General features: G+C 44.9%; 1 protein-coding gene across 9 annotated transcripts in view; it reads right to left on the reverse strand.

The window, feature by feature from the left end:
- DEPDC5 (DEP domain containing 5, GATOR1 subcomplex subunit) overlaps window positions 1-25,232 on the reverse strand; it is a 127,058-nt gene that overhangs the window by 12,387 nt on the left and 89,439 nt on the right. For 6 of the 9 annotated variants that reach the window (XM_047827806.1, XM_047827812.1, XM_047827810.1 and 3 more), the window contains 6 exons: window positions 22,971-23,036; window positions 12,433-12,587; window positions 8,418-8,495; window positions 7,775-7,907; window positions 5,563-5,671; window positions 4,026-4,250 (listed from right to left, as the gene is read on the reverse strand). In XM_047827806.1, the coding sequence (XP_047683762.1) occupies window positions 4,026-4,250; window positions 5,563-5,671; window positions 7,775-7,907; window positions 8,418-8,495; window positions 12,433-12,587; window positions 22,971-23,036 (766 nt within the window). The remainder of the gene's footprint in view (window positions 1-4,025; window positions 4,251-5,562; window positions 5,672-7,774; window positions 7,908-8,417; window positions 8,496-12,432; window positions 12,588-22,970; window positions 23,037-25,232) is intronic. The other 3 variants (XM_047827813.1, XM_047827809.1, XM_047827808.1) reach the window with 1 other exon arrangement.

The raw sequence follows: 25,232 nt of genomic DNA on the forward strand, positions 1-25,232 counted from the left end.
AGGGAAATGCCTTGCCCAAGACCAGAGTCAGAGCTTCAGCTTCAGGCTGAACTCCAGATCTTCTCATTCCAGTGACCCACAGAAGGACACAATGGGACAGACAGCACAGATCACAGTGAGGAGGAAGTCTTGATTTTCTGGTTTCAACCCAGGAAGGCAATAGTTCTACAATATGTTCTCAAGAAATGAAACCTCATAATGAAGCTCAACACCCTGTTCCATGGACTGTGTTGCTTTCAGATCCCAGGTCGGTTTCAGACTAGCTCATCCTGTCTGGAACTCCTGCTCAGAAATCATACTCAAACCCAAGATAGGGATGTTTTAGAGATGGATCAATCAAGCTCCTGACCAGACTAATAGCACTAAACAGGCTCAGAAGTAATGAAAAGATCAGGGCTCTGCTCTGCCTGACTGGGCAGTGCTAGACCTAGGGTTTCTACAAACCGTTATCAGCTCCTTTCGCCCCCGCCCCCGTGAATCCAATGGTATCTCTTTATCTGAAGCTGTCAGCTTAGTTCTGCATTTGGCAGGTAGAAGCCCTGAGTGGCTTTTATCACTGACAAGGACAAAACGGCTCTTGAGTCAGCAATTTTAATGAACTTCTGTTGGGAGACAGTGGAGCCATGGCTTAGGATGGTGAATGGGTATACAGCTTATCATTCTCTCAAAACCAGAACATGTAAAATGGGAAATGTTCTTGATGTCGAGTTGGAAAATCTGAGCTCTGCCATTTAGCCGTGTGCCCGAGAACATTCTTCAATTCCCCTGGTTTAGTTCCTCGTTTGCAAACTGAGATGGTGCCCGCCCAGCTGCTTCACAGAGTAGGGGTGAGGATCAAGTAAAACATGGCTGCCAAGGGGTCACAGATTACCTCCTGCTTTCTCCTTTAGCCACCTCACTTGCAGCTCTCCTGTTCTTCCCTCCTCCCCATTTAGGCTACAAGCTCACCAGTGCTCAATCTGAGGCCTGTCAATGACTCCCATGGATACTGCTTAGCTATCTATGACACTTCAGGCTAAAGAACATGGCAACTCCAATGCTAAAAGTCTCATCAAAACTAATTTTTATCTCTGCCTTGTGTTCCTGATTCATAGCCCAACCACAGTAGCCTTTCACTTAATAGCCTCAATCAAGGGAGGAAAGCTTTGTTCTCTGGTCTTGGACAGTATATTCCTCCCCCGTGTGAAAAGCCCAGGTCACAAAAGGGCACTCGACAAACACCAGCAGTGATCTCGCACATCTCTTTTCTCCCATCTGGCATATTCAGTTCAGAACAGGCTGGTGTGAGGAAGCCCAAGGAAGTATACTGTTCAGCCAAGTAAACAGTTATAGGCTCAAGATACCACTGGCTTCATACTTCAGGAGTGAGATCTGACAGTATGGATGCGGCCAGCAGGCTGATGTTGGCAAGGGTGTAAGCCCCAGCCAAGTTGCAGCTTTCAGCGCCTTTTCTGAATCACTCCTTACTTCCATAAGAACAGACTTATTCACCTTGGGACAGTGAGATATAGTGAGTCCCAGTAAATAAGTACAAACCCAGAGAAGGAGCAGACTGAGCATCCTTTACCAGGGTCACAGCGAGGGGGCTAGCAATGACCTGGGCAGGGGATCAGTGCCACTGGAGGAGAGAGTGCAGTCTCAGGTAGGACACTGGAGATCAACGTTAAAAACCGGAGCTGCCCAATAACAGAAAAAGTAGTCACAAGAGTGAGTGTCCTGTTGAGAGTTTTCAGGGAGCAGCTGGCTCCCCACTTATTAGGAGTGGGATGGAAAATATTCACACGTCAGGGTTTGGACCAAGATGCTCAGCAGCCTCTTCTGACCCTGAGACCTAGTGGGGTTATCAAGAAAAAGCTGAGAAGTAAAAGGTATCTGCGTGGGCTTAAGGGACTTGGTGCTGCTTCTTCCAGAGTCTCAGATGCCCCTATGGCTTCATAGCTCAGTGACACAGGGTGACATGAGTGGGGGAGTGGGAGTCACCACAGGCCAGGGCAGATAGGACTGTGCAGCATCATCAGGCATATTAAAACAGCTTTCTTCTGAGAAAAACAGCTTTCCAGTTAAGAATCAGAAATGTTTAAAGAGGAACATGCCAAAACAAACAAAAAAGGGAGCAGGTCATAAATGATACATAGGCCCTTTTCCCCCTATAAATCATGTTAATTTTTTTCCTGAGGAAAAACCCCAACACTGAAGACAGTCCAATTCAAAACAACTCATCTTTCTCACTTAGGTAAATGACACAGCAGAAGTCTATATTCTAACCTGAAAAAAAAGATGGGGAAAAGTATCTCATATTTTCACACAAAGATCTGAGGGGTGTTACCAGATAGAATTAGCAGTAATAATGCTGTGTCAGGTTTAAAAGGACAAGAAACTCACTTCCTGTTGGAGGGGTGATGGGAAAAGAAGCAGATGAGTGAAATTCCCCTGTAACAATCATGGGAGCCACTGGAAAGCTAATAAAGGGATATCTTCAAGAAAATATGCATGCATGTGAGACTGTCTAGTTTCAGAATCAATGCTGACCCCCTAATGCCCATGTGCAGACACCAGTGAAGAATGCCTGCTTAATAAACTACCTGCCAAAGACATAAATCCTCTCTTCTCCCTTACTCTCCCTATGTTTTGGACAGATGACCTATTTTTCCATATGCTGCTCCTCTTTATGTGCAATTTTCTGAAGTAAACTGGTTAAAAGTATCTTTTAACCAAAGCTAAACTGAAATGATTTGAATCTCATCTTGAGCCTGGGACTATGGTGGGCAAGAGAGAGTTCTACCAGCCTGCTGGAGGAGACTCTGGAAATGAGGATGTTCATACAGAAACTGTCAAGATAGCCTCCAGAACCAGGGTGATGACGCAAAGGGAAAAGTTTCTAAGCATTTTCCAGGAGCAGTAACTCAAACCAAGGAGTAAGCAGGGACGTTGGGCAATGTCAGGAGATATTCTGTCACACTTGAGGGTGGGGTGCTACTGGTAACTAGCAGGTAGGGAGTATGTGGCCTCTTTGTTTCCAAAAGATTTCAAGAAGGTGGAGAATTAGAAATGCAAAACAAGGCAGAGGGGAAGGCGTGACTACCTGGGGGACAGAGGAGCCACTCTCTTCAGTTTTGTCTTCTCCATGCCCCAGTTCTTACAGTGCTGGGGTGAGGCTATAAGGTGAGGTCAAAGCTGTCTGGATCCAAGTGAATCTGAGGATCTGGAAACTGTAATACCTATTAACATTTCCATTCTAGCAGCTGGGCATCGCCAGGCAAACTAAGTAGAAGGTGCTATTTCACTGCAGTCTAGTCTACATTACATTTCCTTCCTTTCTTCCTTCTAGAGGCCTTTTAGGATCTCTCTCTCTAACCTGCTATTGAGACAAACCTCATGACACCCTGCCTAGAGCACACATTATGCCAACCCATCAGTCCAGTCCTTGAGAACAGGGGTCCCATTTCCTACCAGAGGCCACCACCATTCAATAAGTGGGTGTTTTGTCCCTATCTTGGAGCTGCAGGGACCAAAGAAAGGCAGGAAGACTCCTAGTTTACATTCCTCAATGTGGTAAGTACATTTGGGGAGGAAGGGCAGAGGGCAGATTTGCACTCAGCCTGAGTCTTTAGAATGGATAAACTTCAAGGTTCCTTCTTCTTCAGAGATCCTAGGACACTAAGATCCTAGGAAGACCTGTGGCGGGTACTAAACCAGAAGCGAGCACCAGCTCATACCTCCTGTATTCTGGATGCTTCTTGGGAAAAATGGCCACATTGTCTATTCTCTCCTATTTGTGCAGGGTTAGCACTGTGCCCTGATTTAAGAACTGTCTAACACTGTTTATTGGTTGAGACAATGAGCTTGACCCATGCAGCCAGTGGGAGCTAGTGCAGGAGCCCACCATGCGGATGAACAGAGTACCAGTATGATAGCTGCAGTGGCTCTAATCCTGGTCCACATGGCATTGTTCCCTTGGCTGGCTGCCACTCTCCCTCAGCCACCCACCAGCGCATCCCCAGGTCCCATCTGGGTCGAGCATCTACCTAAAAGTGCAGCTGCCTGGCTCCGCCCCCCAAAGCTTCGGCTGAAAGAGCTGTGTCTGCTTGCATAGGAGGCTGGCCGGCTGGGCAGCCAGGGCAAGAGGAAAGCAGGAATCTCGGAGTGTAAGAGTTCTTCAGCTACAAAGGCCACCTCAAACCACTTGCGCTGGAAGCTGGCGAAGTCATCCACTGCTGTCGTGTGCCAGGTAGTGGGCTGCTGCATGGCCACTGGGAAAAGCAAAGGGGAGAGAAAGTGCTTATTTTCTTGATGCAAGGCTGAACCTTGAAAACACTATGCCAAGTAAAAGTAGCCATACAGAAGAGATCACATATTACACGATACCACTTAAATGAAATGTCCAGAATAGGCCAATCCTTAGAGACTGAAGGCAGATTGGTGGTGGCCAGGGGCAGCAGGGAAGAGAAGTTTGGCAGTGACTGTTAACATGCACAAGGTTTCCTTTCAGGGTGATGGAAACGATCTGGACCTAGACAGAGGTGGTGGTGGTTGCACAACACTGGGAATGTACTAAATGCCAGTGTTCACTTGAAAATGGTTAATTTTATGTTACATGAATTTTACTTCAGTTAAAAAAATATGTTTTACCCTCAGTTTCAGACCTCTACTTTCAGAGCAGGTAATAGTAACCAGGTTTTTTTCTATTTGAAGGTAAAAGAGGTATCTATGGGCCAAACTGGGAACATGAGAAGAGGTGGCAGCAGACATATCAGTAGCTACCAGAAAAACACCTGCACAGATCCACTTCTGACACGTTCTTGGATAAGAGAGCATAGAGAGAGGGCACTAGCTGCTTCATCTGATGCATGTATGATTCCTGAAATCCAGAGGCTGAGAAGCCATTTGTCTGCAGGAGGGGGTCACTTCCAGCCAAGGTCCTGGTGGGCAATGGCTAGACTGGACAAGTGAGTGTCTCCAGCTCTGACCTTGCTGGAATTGGTCCCCCTTTTGGGAATTGTTTTCTCATTAAAAGGAAAAAAAAAAAAAAGACTTAAATTGTATCTTAGATGGGGCGCCTGGGTGGCGCAGTCGGTTAAGCGTCCGACTTCAGCCAGGTCACGATCTCGCGGTCCGGGAGTTCGAGCCCTGCATCGGGCTCTGGGCTGATGGCTCAGAGCCTGGGGCCTGTTTCCCATTCTGTGTCTCCCTCTCTCTCTGCCCCTCCCCCGTTCATGCTCTGTCTCTCTCTGTCCCAAAAATAAATAAACGTTGAAAAAAAAAAATTTTAAAAAGGGTAACCAAAAAATGGCCCGTGGGGATTTCCTCACACCAGATCCCTTGGCCTCTTTTAGGTTTATCTTCCATCCACACCGCTGTGATGAAGAACATACTATAGCTTTAAGAAATACTTGTCACTCCGATTATGCTTAAATTAAGTACAAATGCTCAGGAAGCTGACAGATCTGTCTTCTTAGAATACAAAGTCACACAAGGAACTCTAGAAGCACCATCACTTTAAAGAGCAAGCCAACAGGAAAAACACTTGCCCCTTTGGGCAACACCATTCGCCTCATCTCTGACCTCGGTCAGGTTCTTTGTCCATGACTATCTTGTAGAAATAGAAGCCGTAGATGAAGGTCCGCCAGACTTCACCAGATGCGTGTGTGATGAGCTGCTCTTCCAGCATTTTCTAGAAGGAGAGACATTGAAACTCTAAAATTCCTGTGGAGGGACATCTTAGAGGTATAGCCCTCGTTTATACGCTGGAGTCAAGGGAGTGACAAAACATCGAGGAGACCCTACCCATCACCCCTCATCAGCCATGATGATTGCTCTATGATAAATGTTGTTCCTGATGTGAATTATATTACACAATGCAAATACATATTATAACACCATCAATTATTTCAAACATACGAAAAATATAAAGAAGATCCAGGTACACCACCACACAACTCGAACAAAGTGAACATTTTGCTTATACTGACTTCAGATCTTTTCTTTTTTTTTGTTGTTCATTTTATTTATTTTAGAATGAAAGAGACAGAGAGTGGGGAAGTGGGGAAGAGGGAGAGAGAGAATCATAAGCAAGCTCTACAATCAGCATGGAGTCTGACCTCAGGCATGATCCCACAAATCTGGGATCATGACCTGAGCTGAAATCAAGAGTCAAACACTCAACTGATTGAGCCACCCAGGTGCCCTGACTTCAGATCTTTTTATAAAAAAAGAAAGGGGGAGCGGGCGGGAATGCCTGGGTGGCTCAGTCAGTTGAGCACCAGACTCTTTGTTTTGGCTCAGGTCATGATCTCACAGTTCATAAGTTTGAGCCCTGCGTGGAACCTGTGTTGACAGCATGGATCCTGTTTGGGATTCTCTCTCTTCCTCTCTCTCTGCTCCCCCTCCCCCCACTCTTCCTCTCTCTCTCTCAAAAATAAACTTAAATATGGACTCTAATATGTCCCATTCCTCCTCCTCTCTCACCAAACCACCAAATAAGTGGTTAGTGTAATGTTGCATTAGTGTAATGTAGTATAATGTTATTCTCATGCAGGTTTTAATAATTTTATTATATAGACATGTATTGATAAAGAATATGAGGTATTTTCATGAGATTTTAAATTTTAAATAAAGGACATAATACTATTGTTATTTTGTATATTGGATTTTCACTCAACATCATGCTTCAGACATTTATCCATGTTGACATGTGTCCCTCCAGCTCATTCATTCTAACTGCTGTAGAAACATTCCAATGTGCAAATAAGAAAATTCAATTCTTAGAGAGACAGGAGTATATGTAATAAGGCACAGGCCATGCAAAACTGCCTATTACGACCCCCAAAGAGACAACTGAGGATTGCATGCTTATTTTTTTTAATTTTTTTTTAATGTTTATTTTTTTATTTTTGAGGGAGACAGAGAGAGAGAGAGAGAGAGAGGGAGAGAGAGAGAGAGAGAGAGCGCGCGCGCGCAAGTGTGAGCAGGGCAGGGGCAGAGAGAGGGAGACACAGAATCCAAAGTAGGCTCCAGGCTCTGAGCTGTCAGCACAGAGCCAGAGACTGCATACATATTTAAGTCAGTTACTGATTTTACATTTCAGTGATGACAAGCCAGTTGGTCAGCATGGTAATTATTTCTAGTGGGGTCCTCTGTGTGGACAGAATGGTGTGAACCACATCAGCCAACTTGACCTTTCCTATTTTTTTCCTCTCGAGCTTAAACAGTGTCATTAAATTCAGCAAGTGTTTGCTACATGCCTACACCATGTGCCAAACAGCATGATGATATGCAAAGGACAAGAAGAGGTAGCTCTGCCCTCAAGAAGTCTGGTCAAGGTGGGAGACAAATGAAATGAGATAGAATTTTCCTTCTGTTGTGCTAAGTGCTATGACAGAGTAAAATACAGGGCACCAGAAGGTCCATGAGGCAGAGCCTTGGATCCTGAATGAGCAGGAGTTGACCAGGGGGGATATAGGGGCTCAAGGTCAGAGGGAAGGCATTTCCTGGGAATCTTTTACAGAGATTCCTCCAAGGTTCAAAAGTGCAGACTCCATCCAGAACATTTCAGCTCATGATAAATTCTGACAGATCTTTAAGTCAAGGTATAGTGTCTTTCAAATCAAAACCTGTGGGTTCATTGATTCCAGACAGGCCTCACACTTACTAAAAACAGAGCTTCACCCCAACCTACAGATCACATTACTGAAAAGGGCAGCTGCTTCAGAGACCAGCTCTGATTTCATGGGGGTCTGAGCAGACAGTTCTGTGGGTCCTGCCCACACTCTCTCACCTGCATGATGTCGATGGCCATTGCCTGCGTCTGGACACCCTCCACATTGTTCACCAGCCAGTGCACCACCTCCGCACTGATGAAGCAGCATGGCGAGAGGCCTTTCTGTTCCGAGAGCAGCTGGACTCCTGTCCTGAATTCCAATGTGGTGGGCAGGAAGCAGGGTATGTATGCACAAGGGCAACAAGCAGAAAGAGAACATGAAAAAGAAGGGACTCCCACTAAAGCATTGAATATCTGAAGGAAGGACCTGTGCAGCACAATTTCTCTACACTGTTCCTAAACCCACAGAAATCCGCAAGACAGAACAAAAGGTGTTATAGGGGGAAAAGGAAAAGAGGAAGGAAGAAGGATCTGACATTTAGAGCATTACCTACATTTGTCAGGCATTATACTAGGTAACTTACATAATTATTTCATTTAGTTCTTATATCAAACCTGTGACTTAGCCACTAGTATCCCATTTTACAAAAACAGAGATAACAGAGGCTGAGAGAGGTCAAGTAACCTGTGCAAGGTCTCGCAGCTGGTGAGCAATACAACCAGGTATGAATCCACCAAATCACACTGCCTGTGCATCACCATGGCTCAGGCCTGTGGGATCCTCCCGCCCTTGCACTCAAACACATGATGAGCCACTTACGAGGGGTGCTTCATGGCTTCTAGGATCTCTGTCAGGGTGGAGGATGAGGTTAAGGAGCTTGCTGCCAACTGCTGAGAGCTGTAAACAGAGTGTCCAGTCAGCAAAGCAAAAAAGCACATTCACGGTCATAAGCATGAACCTTAGGAACTACTCCCTCTACTTCTTACAGAGCTAGAGGCCAAAGATGACATTGATACTGATGGTGTTCAAGCAAATGTTAGACAGCTACATCCTTAGGGATATCTCAGAGGGGTTCCTGCTTTCAAAGCGTACACATTAAGATAAAAAAAAAAAATCAAAGTGGCTTTATGTTCAGACTTGCTTCCCTTAATAAGCACCTCCCCTTTTAATAATGCCTCAGGTACTTCCAAGAGATCTCCGTGGACTGTTCTGATTTTGCCCCCAAGGCCCTCCCCATCATTTAACCTCACCAGAGAGTGCCAGGTAATGAGGTAAGAGCATGGGGACAGAAGCCCAGTATCTTCACTTACCAGCTGGAGGGGCTCTAACTTTTCTTGGCCTAAGTTTCCTCATCTGAAGAGGGGGATAATACTATTCCTAGATTTCAGTGTTGTTGTGAGGCTAATGCATGTAAAATAGCACATGTAGGGCTGATACCCACAAAACCCTAAAAGGTAAACATTACTGAATATAATAACATCAACCTTTTGAAACTCAGATTAAAGGAGCAGATGAAGGTCAAAGAGCTGAGAGGTATCAGGGTCCAGGTTTGAATCCAGGTCTCACTGCTTCCAGAGCCCGTATCTTTCTACCACCTATTGCCTGAGTTCTTCCTCAATGGGCTGATGGTACCTTTACTTTTATTTATTTTTTTATTATTTAAAAAAAAATTTTTTTTAATGTTTATTTTTGAGACAGAGAGAGACAGAGCATGAACGGGGGAGGGTCAGAGAGAGAGAGGGAGACACAGAATCCGAAGCAGACTCCAGGCTCTGAGCTGTCAGCACAGAGCCTGACGCGGGGCTCGAACTCACGGACCATGAGATCATGACCTGAGCCAAAGTCGGACGCTCAACCAACTGAGCCACCCAGGCGCCCCTATTTATTATTTTTTAAAATGTCTATTTATTTATTTTTGAGCGAGAGTGAGGGAGGGGCAGAGAGAGAGAGGGAGACAGAGAATCCCAAGCAGGCTTCGCATTGTCAGCACAGAGCCTGACGTGGGGCTCAAACTCACGAACCATGAGATCATGACCTGAGCTGAAATCAAGACTCGGATGCTTAACCAACTGAGCCACCCAGACTCCCCTGGGCTGATGGTACCTTTAAACATGCTTAATGCTCAGCAGCTGAGCCCAGTTCACTGGGTGTGGGACATTCATGGCCATGTACTATACTAAATCTGGGGCTTGTTCCAGAAGCTCAAGTCCATAAAACTTCTCTCTTTCCTCAGCCTCAGCCTTCTCCTATTTGGAGGGTCCAGGACTCAGTGGAACATTTCAGGATCTCAAGTTAAAAAAAGCCTGTGAAGGGACACCTGGGTGGCTCAGTCAGTTAAGCATCTGACTTCGGCCCAGGTCAAGATCGCACAGTTCATGAGTTCAAGCCCTGCATCAGGTTCTGTGATGCCAGCACAGAGTCCACTTCAGATCCTCTGTCCTCCTCTCTCTCTGCCCCTGGCCCACTTGCTCTCTCTCTCTCAAAAAAGAAATAAAAACTTGGGACCTCATCAAAATAAAAAGCTTCTGCACAGCAAAGAAAACAATCAGCAAAACTAAAAGGCAACTGACAGAATGGGAGAAGATATTTGCAAATGACATATCAGATAAAGGGTTAGTATCCAAAATCTATAAAGAACTTATCAAACTCAAAACCCAAAAAACAAATAACCCAGTGAAGAAATGGGCAAAAGACATGAATAGACACTTCTCCAAAGAAGACATCCGGATGGCCAACCGACACATGAAAAAATGCTCAACATCACTCATCATCAGGGAAATACAAATCAAAACCACAATGAGATACCACTTTACACCTGTCAAAATGGCTAACATTAACAACTCAGGCAACAACAGATGTTGGCGAGGATGCGGAGAAAGAGGATCTCTTTTGCATTGTTGGTGGGAATGCAAGCTGGTGCAGCCACTCTGGAAAACAGTATGGAGGTTCCTCAAAAGATTAAAAATAGAACTACCCTATGACCCAGCAATTGCACTACTAGGCATTTATCCACAGGATACAAGGGTGCTGTTTCGAAGGGACACATGCACCCCCATGTTTATAGCAGCACTATCAACAATAGCCAAAGTATGGAAAGAGACCACATGTCCATCGATGGATGAATGGATAAAGAAGATGTGGTATATATATACAATGGAGTGTTAGTTGGCAATCAAAAAGAATGAAATCTTGCCATGTGCAACTACGTGGATGGAACTGGAGGCTATTATGCTAAGTGAAATTAGAGAAAAAGAAAAATCATATGATTTCACTCATATGAGAACTTTAAGAGACAAAACAGATGAACATAAGGGAAGGGAAACAAAAATAATATAAAAACAGGGAGGGGGACAAAACAGAAGAGACTCATAAATATGGAGAACAAACTGAGGGTTACTGGAGGGGTTGTGGGAGGGGGATGGGCTAAATGGGTAAGGGGCACTAAGGAATCTACTGAAATCATTGTTGCACTATATGCTAACTAATTTGGATGTAAATTTTAAAAAATAAAAAATAAAAATAAATAAATAAATAAATAAATAAATAAAAACTTAAACAACAAAACAAAAACTGTGAAGACCACTCCCCTCTCCTCTCCCTGCCCGGAAGTGAACTTCCTTCTAATGCCTGCCTGAGTTCCCACTACAAGAGCCTGGACAAGAGGCTATCCTGTCTGTGTGAATGTCTTCGACAGCAGAGAACGTAGCTCCTCTATGCAGTCCATTTCCCTGAAGCAGTATCAACCACTAGTCAGTTCTTTATCATGAAATGGGACCTGTTCTTTGTAATTTTCGTCACTGGTCCTGATTCGTGTCATTTTTGGCCTTCTCACCTCCAGCCTAAGCATCCCCAGTTCCCCTTCTCTTCCAAAAGCAGAACAAAACCTGCTGCTCAATGAGGAAGCAGAGAAATGCACTCCCTCCCTGTGCACCAGGCAGCCCCTCCAATCTCCTCCACATCCAGAGCTGAAAAATCAGCTGGACTTGATGGGAATGCAGGCCTGGAGGGACAAAAGAGACTACAGAAGTCCAGGCTGCCTGCTGCCTCTGAAGTGATCATCATCCCCAGAGTAAGCGAGGTGCAGTGCACTAGATGCAGGTAAAACTGACACAGACTGAGTGACAGAAAGGAAACTGAGTGACTGCTGGCAAGGGCCAGGCAGGCAAGGTGCCACAGGGGGCCTTGTGCTCTCAAATGAAGACAAGCCAAAGTCAAATCTGAGAACATTCAGCTAAGGACAGCTCAGTCAGTAGGACAGTGAGGCAACAAGACCAGATTGGGCAGAATATTATAAGCTAACACAGCTGGGAAGGAATTAAAAAAGAAGTTTTTCAGATTTGACAAATGGCATTAAAAGCTGGAGCTCTTTCTCAAGTAAACGAGGTCCAAGTAGCTTCTTTTTCCTCTGGACACTCAGGAGTAGGAAAGAACAGCCATGTTTGGGCACAACCAGCAACTCATTTGCTGTTCGTTCATTTCCTTAAGTGGCAGATACTGACTGCCTGCAATCATGTGCCAGGCAGTATGCCAGATGCCACAGAGAACAGGATAGACTCTGTCCGGGCCCCCTTCCCAAAGCCTCCTCCTGCACATGCCTGATACGTTTCTGTGTCTCTGTGGGCACCTTTTAGCTATTCTGGAAGGAAGGCAGGACACAGATCATTAGCCCCATCCAACAGGTGCTGGCAAGGCCTGAGTGGCCCAGGCTCCCAGGCAGAAGTCACGGCCACGTAAGAATTTGGGCCTGGGACTCTGGCCTCCCAAGCTCCGTAGCCTTTGAGGCCAGACCATCCCCACTCCCCAGAAGCATGAGTTCGGCCATTCTGAATCTCACCTGCTGTCACTGGAGTTTGCAGAGAGGAAGCTCTGTTCCCCTGAATTCTGGGAGTTCCCAAAGGCTTGGCTGCTGCCTCTGTCCACAGACTGGCCTGTGCTTACCCCCAGACTGGTGCTGTCCAACACCGGGGTGGCTGTCTGGTCCACAGATACCTGTAGGAGATTTGAAAATGAACAGAAACAAAATTCTTTAAGGTTATTTACATACATGTAAACGACTCCATTCTTCTCTCCTTCCCAGGCCTCAGTGAGCCCTGGTGGACCAGAGCAATAAGAATTTGTGCACCCCACACGAAGGCTGACAGGAAACCGCCATTCACAGTGAAATCCCCAGAGCCAAAGAAATGGCACCAGCACCTAACTCAAACCACAGATTTAAACTAAAGAAAACTCTCTACAGAAAGAGTAAGGGAGTCAGAATCATTCCTGTGAGACTGAGAAATAGGAAAGAAGGAACACAACTAGAGACAAATGGGTGAAGATCCCAACAAATGCCTTCGTTTACCATGGGGCATCCTTTTCCACTCTGACTCTCCTTTCCCATAGCTGTCAAACAGTCTTCTAAGCACCCAGGTCCAAACCTCAGGGGCACCTGATAGCTCCTTTCCTTCTCCAGTTTCACCTCTAAAGAGAGGCCTAGTCCTGTGGCCTCCCCTCAGCTGACTCACATGTATCTCCAAGTGACACTCTTCCCACCAGGGGAAGGCTGTAACAGCCTCCTAACCGACTCCCTTGACTGCAGCCTCTCCCCTGAAGACCCTACCTGCCAGCCACCTCCCTTTTTCATCCTCCTAAAAAGACAGTTCTAATCTCACCGCTCCATGACTCTGAAATCTTTCAGGTCTCCCCATAAGGCTCACAGGCTCACAGGGTCTTGCAAGTCCAGCAAAAACAGGCCTGACCTGTGATCACTCCACACTGCCAGCCACTCACCCACATACACATTCCCAGCCAAATCAAACCCTGTGTGTTTAATCCTGTCTGTATGTTCCCCCAACCTGAGGTGCCCTTCCCTACAACTACAGGCTAAAAATCCATCAGTCTTGAGGACCATTTCAAATGCTGCTGTCTTCGTAAAATGTTTTCTGACTCACTTCACCCCAGCCCCCAAATGAAAATCACCTCTCTCTGTCTGTCTACTTTGGACCTCTATAACCCCTCTCCTGGAAGCTGCCAGGTTTTGCTTCATGTAATGGTATTATATTGGTCTCATTCCCTTTAAACATCTAAGAGCACAAGACCATGACCTGCTCACCTAGAAAAGTTGCAATGCACAGCAAATATCTGTGGAGAGAATAGCAAGACTTCCAGAGCACTTCAAGAAAAATGACTTAGTCCCTCTTACATGGGGCTCTTGAGTACTTCAGAATAGAGTCTTATATTATCAAATATTTTGTTGGGTATCATAAAAATCACTCCTTCTAAAACAGAGTGTCTCAACCTTGGCACTATTGCCATTAGGAGCCAGATAAGTCTTTCTTGGCAGGGGGGTGGGGGGGGGGCTGTCCTGTGATTTATAAGATGTTGAGCAGGGATGCCTGGGTGGCTCAGTCAGTTGAGCATCCGACTTCAGCTCAGGTCATGATCTCACAGCTCATGGGTTCAAGCCCTGTGTCGGGCTCTGTGCTGACAGCTCGAAGCCTGGAGCCTGCTTTAGATTCTGTGTTTCTCTTTTCTGCTCCTCTCCCATTCATGCTCTGTTTTTGTCTCTGTCTCTCTCTCTCTCAAAGTAAATAAACATTTAAAAAAATTTTTTTAAATAGATGTTGAGAAGCATCCTTCACCTACTAGATGCCAGTAACACCATCCCCTCATCACTGCCCCCCATTTCCAGCTTTGACAATTAAAAAAATATCTCCAGATACAACCAAATGTGCCCCAGGAGAGACAAAGTTGTCCCCAGTTCTTAAAGAACCATCTCCTACATCAGACTCAATGATTTGCAAAAAGACGCCAGACAGACTTTGCTAGCACCATAAATACATGGAGAAATGCAGCAAGCAGCAGCTTGCAATTACCAATCACCATCTGCCCCTAACTAGCAAGACTTAGGAACAGGTACTATGCCACAATATTAAATGAGAAGTTAATTGAGGGAAGCTAGACCCAATTCTTAGGTGCTGCCTTCCAGACCACTGTAGTGGGGTCATCTCTCATCTGTGGCACCTGAGAATTGTCCCATCAGCCTAAACTGCCAGAAATCTACATGATTCCTACAGCTTTCTTTTAAGCAGGGATGTGGTTAAGGAGTCCCTTCTAAATCAGAAATTGGCAAATCTTTTTTGTAAAGGAGCAGAGAGTAATTACTTTAGGCTATGTGGGCTAGATGGCCTGTTAAAACTACTCAAATCTGGGGCACCTGGGTGGCTCAGTCAGTTAAGTGTCCAACTGTGGCTCAGGTCATGATTTCATGGTTTGTGGGTTCGAGCCCTGTGTTGGGCTCTGTGTTGACAGCTCGGAGCCTAGAGCCTGCTTCGGATTCTGTGTCTCATTCTCTCTTTGCCCCTCCCCCACTTATGCTCTGTCTCTCTCAAAAATAAATAAATGCAAAAATTAAAAATTAAAAAACAAAAAAGCAACTACTCAAAACTGCTTGAAGGATGGAAGCAGCCAGACAATGTAAATGAATGGGCATGGCTCTGTTCCAATAAGAATTCTTTCTTTTCTTTTCTTTTCTTTTGAGAGAGAGAGAGAGAGAAAGAGAGAAAGAGGGAGAGGGGCAGAGAGAGAGGGAGAAAGAAAGAGAATCTTAAGCAGGCTCCATGCTGTCAGTGCAGAGCCCAACACGGGGCCCGAACTCACAAACCATGAGATCATGACCTGAGCTGAAATCAAGAGTCGGACACTTAACCGACTGAGCCATCTAGGCACCCCATCTTCCAATAAGAATTATGTATAAAAGCAGATGGTGAGTCAGATTTGCCCGTTTCCTGACCTCACTTTTATATCATACAATGTTCATCTTTTAAGAGGCTGCTTAGATCTTAATACCAGGAAAGGTTATGCTTCTTCCAAGCAAATGGTTTGTCTTTTTATCTTATTACCACTCTGAATCCTGGAACAGATGTTTCCCACTTTTCTTTGGCTCCCAGATAGTACAGGACTGAATTTAGCACAAAACTCTAGATACTTTATAAGTCCTCAGATAATGTAGTATCTTGTATTTTTCTTTTATTTCCCCATCTAGTCACATTTTATTTTGGAGGTTCCATTTACTTCCATAATCCACCTGAATTAACTTTTCAGAATACACAAAAAGACAAGAAAAGCTGGATGGACTGAATTGCAGTCTTTGTGCAGAGACCTGGAAAGAGGCAAGTGGAGGGAGATGCTTGGTGTTGGATGCAATTCCATTCATTTTTTTAAGATCTTATTTTTTGGGGTACCTGGGTGGCTCAGTCGGTTGAGCGTCCGACTTCGACTCAGGTCATGAACTCGTGGATTGTGAGTTTGAGCCCCACGTCGGGCTCTGTGCTGACAGCTCAGAGCCTGGAGCCTGCTTTGGATTCTGTCTCCCTCTCTCTCTGCCCCTAACCCACTCACATTCTGTCTCTGTCTCTCTCAAAAATAAATAAACATTAAAAAAATTAAAAAAAAAAGATCTTATTTTTAAGTCATCTCTATAGCCAAAGTGGGGCTCGAACTCAACCTCGAGGTCAAGAGTCACATGCTCTACTGACTGAGCTAGCCTGGCACCCCAGATGCAACTCCATTTTAAGAGCTTTGTCCAAAATCCTCCTTCCAGAAGGATTCCATGTAACCTGCATAGATACCCTGCTTCCAGCTTCCAGGTATCTGCTTCCAGCAGATACCCTGCTTCCAGCAGCTGCAATTGAATCTCTCCCTCTTTTCAGTAGGTTACAGTTAGGGACTTGCTTCCAAAGAACAGAGTATAGCAAGGGTAAAACAGTAACTTCATAATGGAGACAGCTGGCAAATACCGCATCACGTGCTGTTCACGTGACCGGCGATGTTGTATGGGTCCCATATACCAGCTATTATGTAGTGATAAGGAATATGCTTTACCGCTGAGGTATTCTTGTCAAAAACCCACAACTCTACCATGAGAAAAACATCAAACTTACCCAGATTCAGAGGCATTCTTCAGGATATCTAGCCTGGGAGCCTCAAGACTCTCAAAGTGATAAAAATAAATAAAAACAAAAATAAAAGCAAACAACAAGTAAAGACTGAGAAAACTGTCACAGACCAGAGGGCACTGGGGAGACATAAAAACTAAATGCAACATGGTGCCCTGAATTGGATCCTGGAACAGAAAAAGGGCATTCATAGAGAACTGGTGAAACCCAAATAAAGTCTGGTATTTAGTCAATTAAACAAAGAAACCCTCTTCAGCAACAGCAATCCCCAGTCTCCTTCTCTTTTCCTACACACCCAAAGCCATGGGAGAAGATGAGGGGGGAAGCTCTGCCAGGGATGCCTTACAGGTTAATACTGTCCTCAACAGGCACCTCCTAGGACCCTCCAACTCATGTGCCTATCAGAGCCCTACTACTTTCTTAGGCTGGAGGACAATCAGCCACAAGGAAGCTGCCAGCCCAGCTCTCCAACTATACCTTGAGGGTGGTAGACAGAACACATTGCTTTGTCTTACCTGGAGACAAAATGGGCTAAGTGGTGTTCCTGGTTTCCCCTCACCTGACTCCTTTAGGGCATTTAGAGGCAACATAAAGGGACCCATGACAGAATCTCATATTCAGACAGCTTGGGAATAACTCCCAGCTCCATAGCCAGGAGATTTCCCAAGGTTTATAATATCAGGGAAGGACAGAATATCTTCCCAAATCAAATCTCTTCCACCTGCCCTCATGGAGTTTACCATCTGGGAGTGGGAAGGAAAAACAGACATTAGACAAGGAATGCCCATATTAGGACAGCTCTATGCCCAGGAGGAGCTTGGCATTTGCCATCTCAATTAAACTGGATTATCTCCACAGGTACAGCCTCCCTCCTCCACATGTCCATCCCAACCCCTGATTCTCAATGCTTATTTATATTTTTATATCTTAACATCACTCTAAAAAAGAAAAGACATTATCAATAACTAGACATATAATAAGATAAATACACAAGAAAACCCAGTGAAAAGGATAGAAAAAGTGAGAGAAAGAGAAAACAAGGGTAGGAAAAGTGAAATTTTAGAATCTAAGTACTTCGATGATAACGTTTTAAACGTCTAGACCTGCGGCATGCAGTACAGTAGCTACTGGCTATATGTGGCTATTTAAATATAAATTAATTAAAATAAAATGTAAAATTCAGTTCCTCAGTTGCCACTTGTCAAATGCTCACTAGCCATGTGTGACTAACCATCTGTGTTGGACAGCACAGATACAGAACATTTCCATCATAGCAGGAAGTTTGATTGGACAACACTGTTCTAGAGCAAAGGCGGCAAACAAAAATATGTACAAGGACCAGTAGGTATATATTAGCACACCTGACTAAAGGCCATGGGCTGCTCCAAGGCCATGTGACCACTGCTGGGAAGGAAGCCAGGCCCAGTGTCTAGCTTATTTCATAATACAAGACAGAAACCTGGATTTCTGTATGAAATCTCCTGATTTTTTAAAATATTTCCAACCACTTCAAAAATTAAAAATGCACAGCAAGGCTGAACATGTTTTTGGGAGATGGGAATGAAATGAATGTCCTGCAGGGAAAACTGTGCTCTTGGCAGAAGTCTGACGCATAGATTTCTGATAAGAACCTGCCTTGATGGTGGAGGGTTTAGGTTAGGACAATGGTTGATTAAAGTGACCCTAGAGTCCTCCGGGCATGGGGGGGGGGGGGGGGGCGGGGACTGAGCTCCCGGGGGATGTGAGCCTTTTGTTCATTCAAGTTTCCAAAGAGGAAAAAAAAAAAAAAAAAACAAAAACAGATCAAAGGGGGAAAAGTCTACTTTTAGTCACACTGACTCTGACTTCCCAGGGTTCCCACCAGCATGCTGTGCACTACTGTCCTAACAGCTTCAAAGTGCATCCTGCAAAAGCCTGGGGGCCTGTGGTAGCATCTCTGTTGCCATCACAGGTTGCAACTGCTGGGGGCTGGGAGACTTCTCCAATCCCCCACATACTTAAGCCAGAATGGTTCCATGTTTGTTGGGTTACAGTTCAGAGTTTGGTGTAAATTATCCATTGGGAAAGAAAGGGTTCCATTGTTCAAATAAATATTTTTGTGTCTATCTCCACCATCAGTATGTCTGAGGTGGTATTTACAGAGCCCCTCCCAAGTGCCAGGCTAGGTGCTAAGAATCAATGGTGAGCAACACAGACATGGCCGCTGCCCTGTGGGAGCTTAGTCTCATGAAGTTGGGCACTAATCAAACCCAGTCATACAAATATAAAGGTAGAACCAGGAGAAGAACTGAAAGGAGGGGCACTATGTAAATCTAAGATGTAGGATTTGACTAGACGACTAGGAGTTAACCAGGCACAGAGGGAACAGTATGTGCCAAGGCACTGTGGCAGGAAACCTGGTGCCTACGGCAGTCTAGAGAAAGGCTCATGTCATTGGAGTCCAAAAGTGAGAAAGAGGATGACAGAAGATGAGGTTAGAAAGGGAGGGAGGGCCTTGGTCATGTGGGACCTTCCAGGCCTTTGTAAGGATTTTGGCTTTTACCCTAAACGAAAGAAAGCCACATGTTATGAACTGAATGTATGTGCCCAAAATTCATATGTTGAAGCCCTCACCCCCAAAGTGATTGTATTTAGAAGTGGAGCCTTTGGGAACTGATTAGGTTTAGATGAGGCCATGAGGGTAAAGCCATAATGGGATTAATGTCTGTTATCCTAAGAGAGACCACAGCTCTCGCTCTGTCTGCCACCTGAGGACAAACGAGAAGGTGGCCAGCTGGAAGCCAGAAGAGGGCCCTTACCAGGAACCGAATGTGCCAGCACCTTGATCTTAGAGTTTTCAGCCTCCAGAACTGTGAGAAGTCAATGCGCTGCTTAAGCCCTCCAGTCTATGGTGTTTTGTCACAGCAGCCCCAGCTAACACACTGTGGAAAGGTAAACCCTGGATGCAGGCTGGGGAACAGACTGGAGAGGGCTGGGATGGAAGCAAGAAGACCATGCTGGAGGCTGCCTCAGGACCAAGATGGGAAATGGCCACAGGGACAGAGGCTGGGGGGTGGTGATAGAAGTGACAAGTGACTTCACACGGGGCTGATCTGCTGAGAGCCATACATTCCTGTGAGAATAACTGGCTGGGGGTCAGGGGGTAGGGGAGGGAAGAGACCCTAGCACCGGCTCAGGCCTCAGGTGGCAGGGGCCTGTCCCCCTCGACCATGATATTCCTTCAGGCTCCAAACTGCAGACTAATGATATCATGAGGCTGACTTCTGAGGAAAATTTCATTACCAAGGGTTTCTCATGCTCTCCAAATTCTTCTGTAAATTTGTGATGATAAAAATTGATTTCCAGAGAGCAGGGCACGGAGAGGAGAACTGTGTAGCTCTGTTCCACTTATCAGGCAGAGTGACACCTTCATTATCATTAGAATGATGAATTGGTGGCACAAAGAACCATTTTCCAAGACTGGTGCATGGCCCTGTTCCCTGCAACCCTCTGTGCACTGCTATCTGTTTTAATTTTACAGGCACTTCCTTCCCAGAGCAGAGTTAGAGTCCAGGGTGATGCTGCTCTCCTGCTTGGCCAAGAGGAACCCCTTCTCAGCAGAGAGCTGTCATCAGCGGCCAAAAATTACAGGCATTACCTTTGCGACTCAGCCAGAGGTATAGGACTTACTTTGCAAGGTCCAACAGGGTCACCCCAGAATTTCAGAGATCAAAGGCATAGGAGAGGTCACCCAGGCCCAGTGCATTTTCACACACACACACACACACACACACACACACACACACACGGAAAACAGCTGACTGGACCAATCAAGCTGGTTCACTACCTGTACCAACTGGCCCCTGTCCTCCCTCCCCTCTCCCACACAGAGGTACATGTTTGGGGGACTGACTATATGCCAGGGTATAGCTAACCACAAACATGCTTCATCTCAGGTCCCTCTCACAGCAATCCTACAAGGAGAACACAGTTACTAGTCCCATTCTACAGATGAGAAACCTGAGGTTCAGGGAGGTTAGTGCAGCTGCCCAAAGGCTCACAACTAGTCTGATGCCAGAGCCTACACCCTGACAGTCTTCTAACATGCAGCCCCATTCTCTGAAAGAGCACACAACCCACTCTTTGTGCTTCCTGGTCCTGGAATTAGGGTGGAAAGCAGAGGCTGCAGGAATAGGGAGTAGGCACTAATAAACAGATGTTTGCAATGGACACTGAAACCTGGCACGGTAGGAATCCTATCCTAATCCTAGCTAGTATCCAGCCACCACATCCCATGCAACATGCAATATTATTGCTGCCTCATGCATTCATTACTGGAAGTGTTACTTAGTTTCCAAATATGTGGGGCTTTTCTAGTTACCCAGTTGTCCTTTACCTGTAACTTAATTGCACGGTGCTCAGAAATGTGCTCTATAGGACTTCACTCCCTTGAAGTCTGTTGAGAAATAGATACTCTTTCTAACCCTCAAAACTATCCTACAAGGAAGGTATTTTTATTTCCTTCAAATCAGGAAACTGAGGTTCAGGTGGTTAATTAACATCCTTAAAGCAGCTCCCTGGTACAGTGCTGAAGATGAAATCTTAAAGGAGTCATCTGACTCCACTGGCCTTTCTCCATTCCCCACACAGCACGTTAGAAAACAAACACCACAAATTTCATGTTATGTATATTTTAACACAATAATAATAAACAAAACAAACAAAGTTAAAAAAGCACAATTTCATTTTGTGTAAGTATAGAGGCTCCCTTACTACATATGAGTAGAGACAATTTATTGATTTATGTGTAAGCATAACAACACACCTGGTGGGTAATATAAACTTTATTCGTGTGCCTCTCCTAACAGCTCAATGTGGGAACTTGTTCACTCTTGTTCCACCTGGAATTTCACCATGTGAAGCTATGTGGACTGCTATATTATTATAGGACTTATAAGACAATTCTCTTCTGGCTCTGCTGATTTTTCTTATGCTAACTTCTAATCTAAGCCTAAAATTTTTCACAAGAGGGTCTCTCATTAGAAAGTAAAAGGTTAAAAAGTCCACCCCAAGTTTGTTCTGAACCAAAAATGTAGCATGCTTTCCACACTTAAAGATCAGAGATTCTTGGATTAGAACTCAGAGATCCTGACAGGGATTTGCCCAGGGTCATGCAGCTCACTGGGAAATGGCATGTGCAGATCTCTGAAAACCTGCACAGACAGGCATAGCACCATGTGACCTCTTAAGCAAGGGAAGACTCCCAACGCTAATTACCCCCTTTCCCTCCAGGCACACTGTGCTACATGGTGCAGGGGCTCAGCCACTCATGACTTGTGTGCCTTTGACTAGGTAATATATTTAAGCCTCAGTTTCTTCATCTGGAAAGTGGGGTGATAATACCTGCACCTCACAGACTGTTGTGAAGACTATGTATGCAAAGCCCTTTGCATAGCAGCTGGCAGAGTGAGTATTCAATGTTGCTTTTCTGACTTCCACCAAACAGGGATCCCTTAACCTTTGCCCTTGAACTTCTCAAGTCTTGTTCTCCTTAGTCTGCCTGACTCTACATAAACCCTTTCAACTCTTTCAAATCTCTGTAACTAAGTCAATTTCATATACTTATGGGCATCGATAAAGGGCAAGGAGCCCAGTTTCTCTTCCACTAGGACCTGTCAGAACAGTAATTACTAAAGCCAGTTACAGAGCAGAGGTCACAAGTCAAGCCTGTTGGTCTTGGATTTAAATCTCAGCTCTACCCTGTACTAGGTAAAGCGCAATTTCTTTGTGCTCCAATTTCTCTTTGTGTCAACTTGGGATAAATTAGCTCACAGGCCATGTAGTAAGGATGACATGAGAGAATACTATGTGTTTGGCACAGAGCAACTGAAGAATGTTTATGCTTGGAAGGCCTGTGGAGGTCTGGTCCCAACCCTTTATTTGACAAATGAGTTAAGGGAAGTCCAGAGGCGAGGTGAACTGCCCAGGGTTGCTCACAATTAGCCTATGACAAAGCATACGCCTATTAATAAATGCTTGCTGTGTTTTTCACCACTTCCTGCCACACTGTTAATGAATTTATCAGGTTGTACTGGCAGGAAAAAAGTAAGTGCTCAGTCCTTAAGAAAACATATTTCATGTTATATGGACAAAACACCTAAACGGGAAGATGTTGCTGTTGTGGCAGAGAATCAATGGCAACCTTGTGAAACAGGCAGAGCGGGAAACCAATGCATCAACGCTGATGCGATCATCTGTTCTCTCACATTAATCATTTCCATACCCCTCTGCGGCCACCAACCCCACGGAAGGGAATGACACTTCTGAGATTGAATTCAATTTCAGCTGCCCTTCCAACTCAGCTTCAGCCCAATTTCATCTGTTCAGAGCCGAGCAGAAGCCTTCTGCTGATGGGACAGGCATGCAGGGGCTTCAGAGCCCTTGGAGTTTGACTGACCTGCGGGTAGAAGGTGGACGACGCTGTGCGCGGGCTGCGGACAAACTCCATAAAGAAGGCCCCGTCCTGAAGTCAGAGGAGGAGGAAGCAGCAGCGGCAGCAGCAAATGCAAGGGAGCAAAGGAACAAATGTGGACCCGTGGTGAACCATCAGGGGAAGGAGAGGGTATGAAAGAAAAAAATAAAAATAAAAACAAGGAGGGAAGGAGAGAAACAAGGGCATGTGAGGGGGATGGAGGGAAAGAGAGAGAGAGAGAGAGAGAGAGAGAAAGATCCACCCAGAAAGACCATATCCAAATGCAAAGCATTAGCAGGAATCCACACCTTCTTGGGCAGAATACCCCACCTGTGTGGGAGCAAGCACAGGGATCGAGGTGTGTCCAAGCTCCCTCAGGTCTCATCAGAGCCTGGCTTGGATGCCAGCACCCTCCCACATAGCTCTGAACTTCCTTCAGACCTATGTCAAGGGAGAGGAAAAAGCCACTTGGTGGGGATGGTGGGGGAAAGGTTTCAGGGGTCGCTTCCTGGCCTCCCGCCTGGCTGGATGACCAGCAGCCCTCTTGGAGAGACAGAGGCTTGAGACTTTCAATTCTGCCTGTTAATAAACATGGCAGCCAGATGGGAGAAGAGGATTCAATGCAAGAAAAGTTCATGCTTAATTTTTTAAGCAAATAGGGGATCCAGAAGCAGCAATACCTTCTCCTCCACTGGTTGGATAACAAAATATCAAGAAGCTGAGACATATAGAGTGTCAGAAACATATGCATCATGGGATGGGGGTGAGGGTGGGGAGGTGGAGAGTTCTGAAGCTGTCTTCCTCTCTGAACCTATTCTTGTGGGGTGCAAGCTGCCATGTATTTGAAACAAAAACAACATAGAGGACTTTCCCGAAGACCCCTCCTTTCATCTTACTTAAATTCTTGTCCCTTCAAAATACTCTTTATTTTTTATGCATTACCACTGAAATTCAGAAATGGCACTTGATAAATCTGAAGGTCTACTTTCTTACAACTTTTCTTCAATTCTCAAAATGGAATCACTGAAGTATATGGGTTGGGTGCCCATTTTATCAATACTGTTGCCATTTCCCATCAACCACTGCGAACTCAAATAACAAACCATGGAAATATGTGGCTGTGGAGATACAATCTCAGGACCTCTCTGCATCCTAACACAAGATGCGCTGACTGGGGAAACTGTTGGCATTTCTAAGCATGTCACACAGAGGTCTTCCCTTTGGCCATCTCATAACATCTACATTTCTCTTTGACTACTTGGGGATCTACATCTGTGACAAATGATAACCGTCCATGTGGATTTTAGTGCTCAGGGGGAAAATCAGAAGAGTGTGCTAATCGGCAATCTAATATTTGGCCATTGGTGTATTTTAACCTTAATGCTTGTGGTTCTATAATTTCTCTGCTTCTCAGTCCGGCCCTGGGCACTGGTTCTAATCCTCAAAGATGGCAATAAGTAGGGGTAACAGCTAGAGGGCAGCGCACAAGATGCTTATGAATTCTCACTGTTCCATTTGTGTCCCTTCTCTGCTAGAACATATAGAAGTAGAGCTGCTAATGCTGCTGAGGTTTACATACATGTGAAAAGATTCTTCCTGGACGGATAGATCGTTCCTTATGCAGAGACTATCCTTGGGACTGTACCTAAAGTCACTTCCTAGAGCTGGGTGAGGGAACTACAGACTGCAGGCCAAATCCAGCTACTGGTTTATTATAGTCTGTGGGCTAAGGGTGGTTTTTAAAAATTCATATGGAGATAGAAGTACCTACATAATAGCCTTGATCTTGCCTGTTGGCTCACAAAGCCTGAAATATTTATTTAGGTTTGCCAACTGCTAGTCTATAGAATATATGAGCTGCCTATAGCCTCAATTTATACTTTCTTAGATTTTAACCCCTGCATCCTGGTAGTCTAATTCTACTCATTTATCCCAAAGAAATAATAAGAGATGCAGTCAAATAATTATGTGCAAGGATGTTGTTTGCAGTATTACTTATAATTGTGATACAGCGCAGAATAACTATAAAAACTTATAGAATAATTGCCAAAAATCCTTTTTAAAAATCAGAAACCATCTACAATTTTAATAAAAAAGTAAATTACCAATGAGGGTCTATCCATATGGTGATATATTACGTATTATTGAAAAATCATACTTTTACAAAATATTTAATGACTAGAAAATTTTCATATAGGGAAGTAAAATAAACAAATACATAGATAGATGTACAAGTTGGCCACAATT

The sequence above is a fragment of the Prionailurus viverrinus genome, chromosome D3 (assembly GCF_022837055.1).
Source record: "Prionailurus viverrinus isolate Anna chromosome D3, UM_Priviv_1.0, whole genome shotgun sequence".
In the NCBI taxonomy this organism is placed as follows: Eukaryota; Metazoa; Chordata; class Mammalia; order Carnivora; family Felidae; genus Prionailurus; species Prionailurus viverrinus.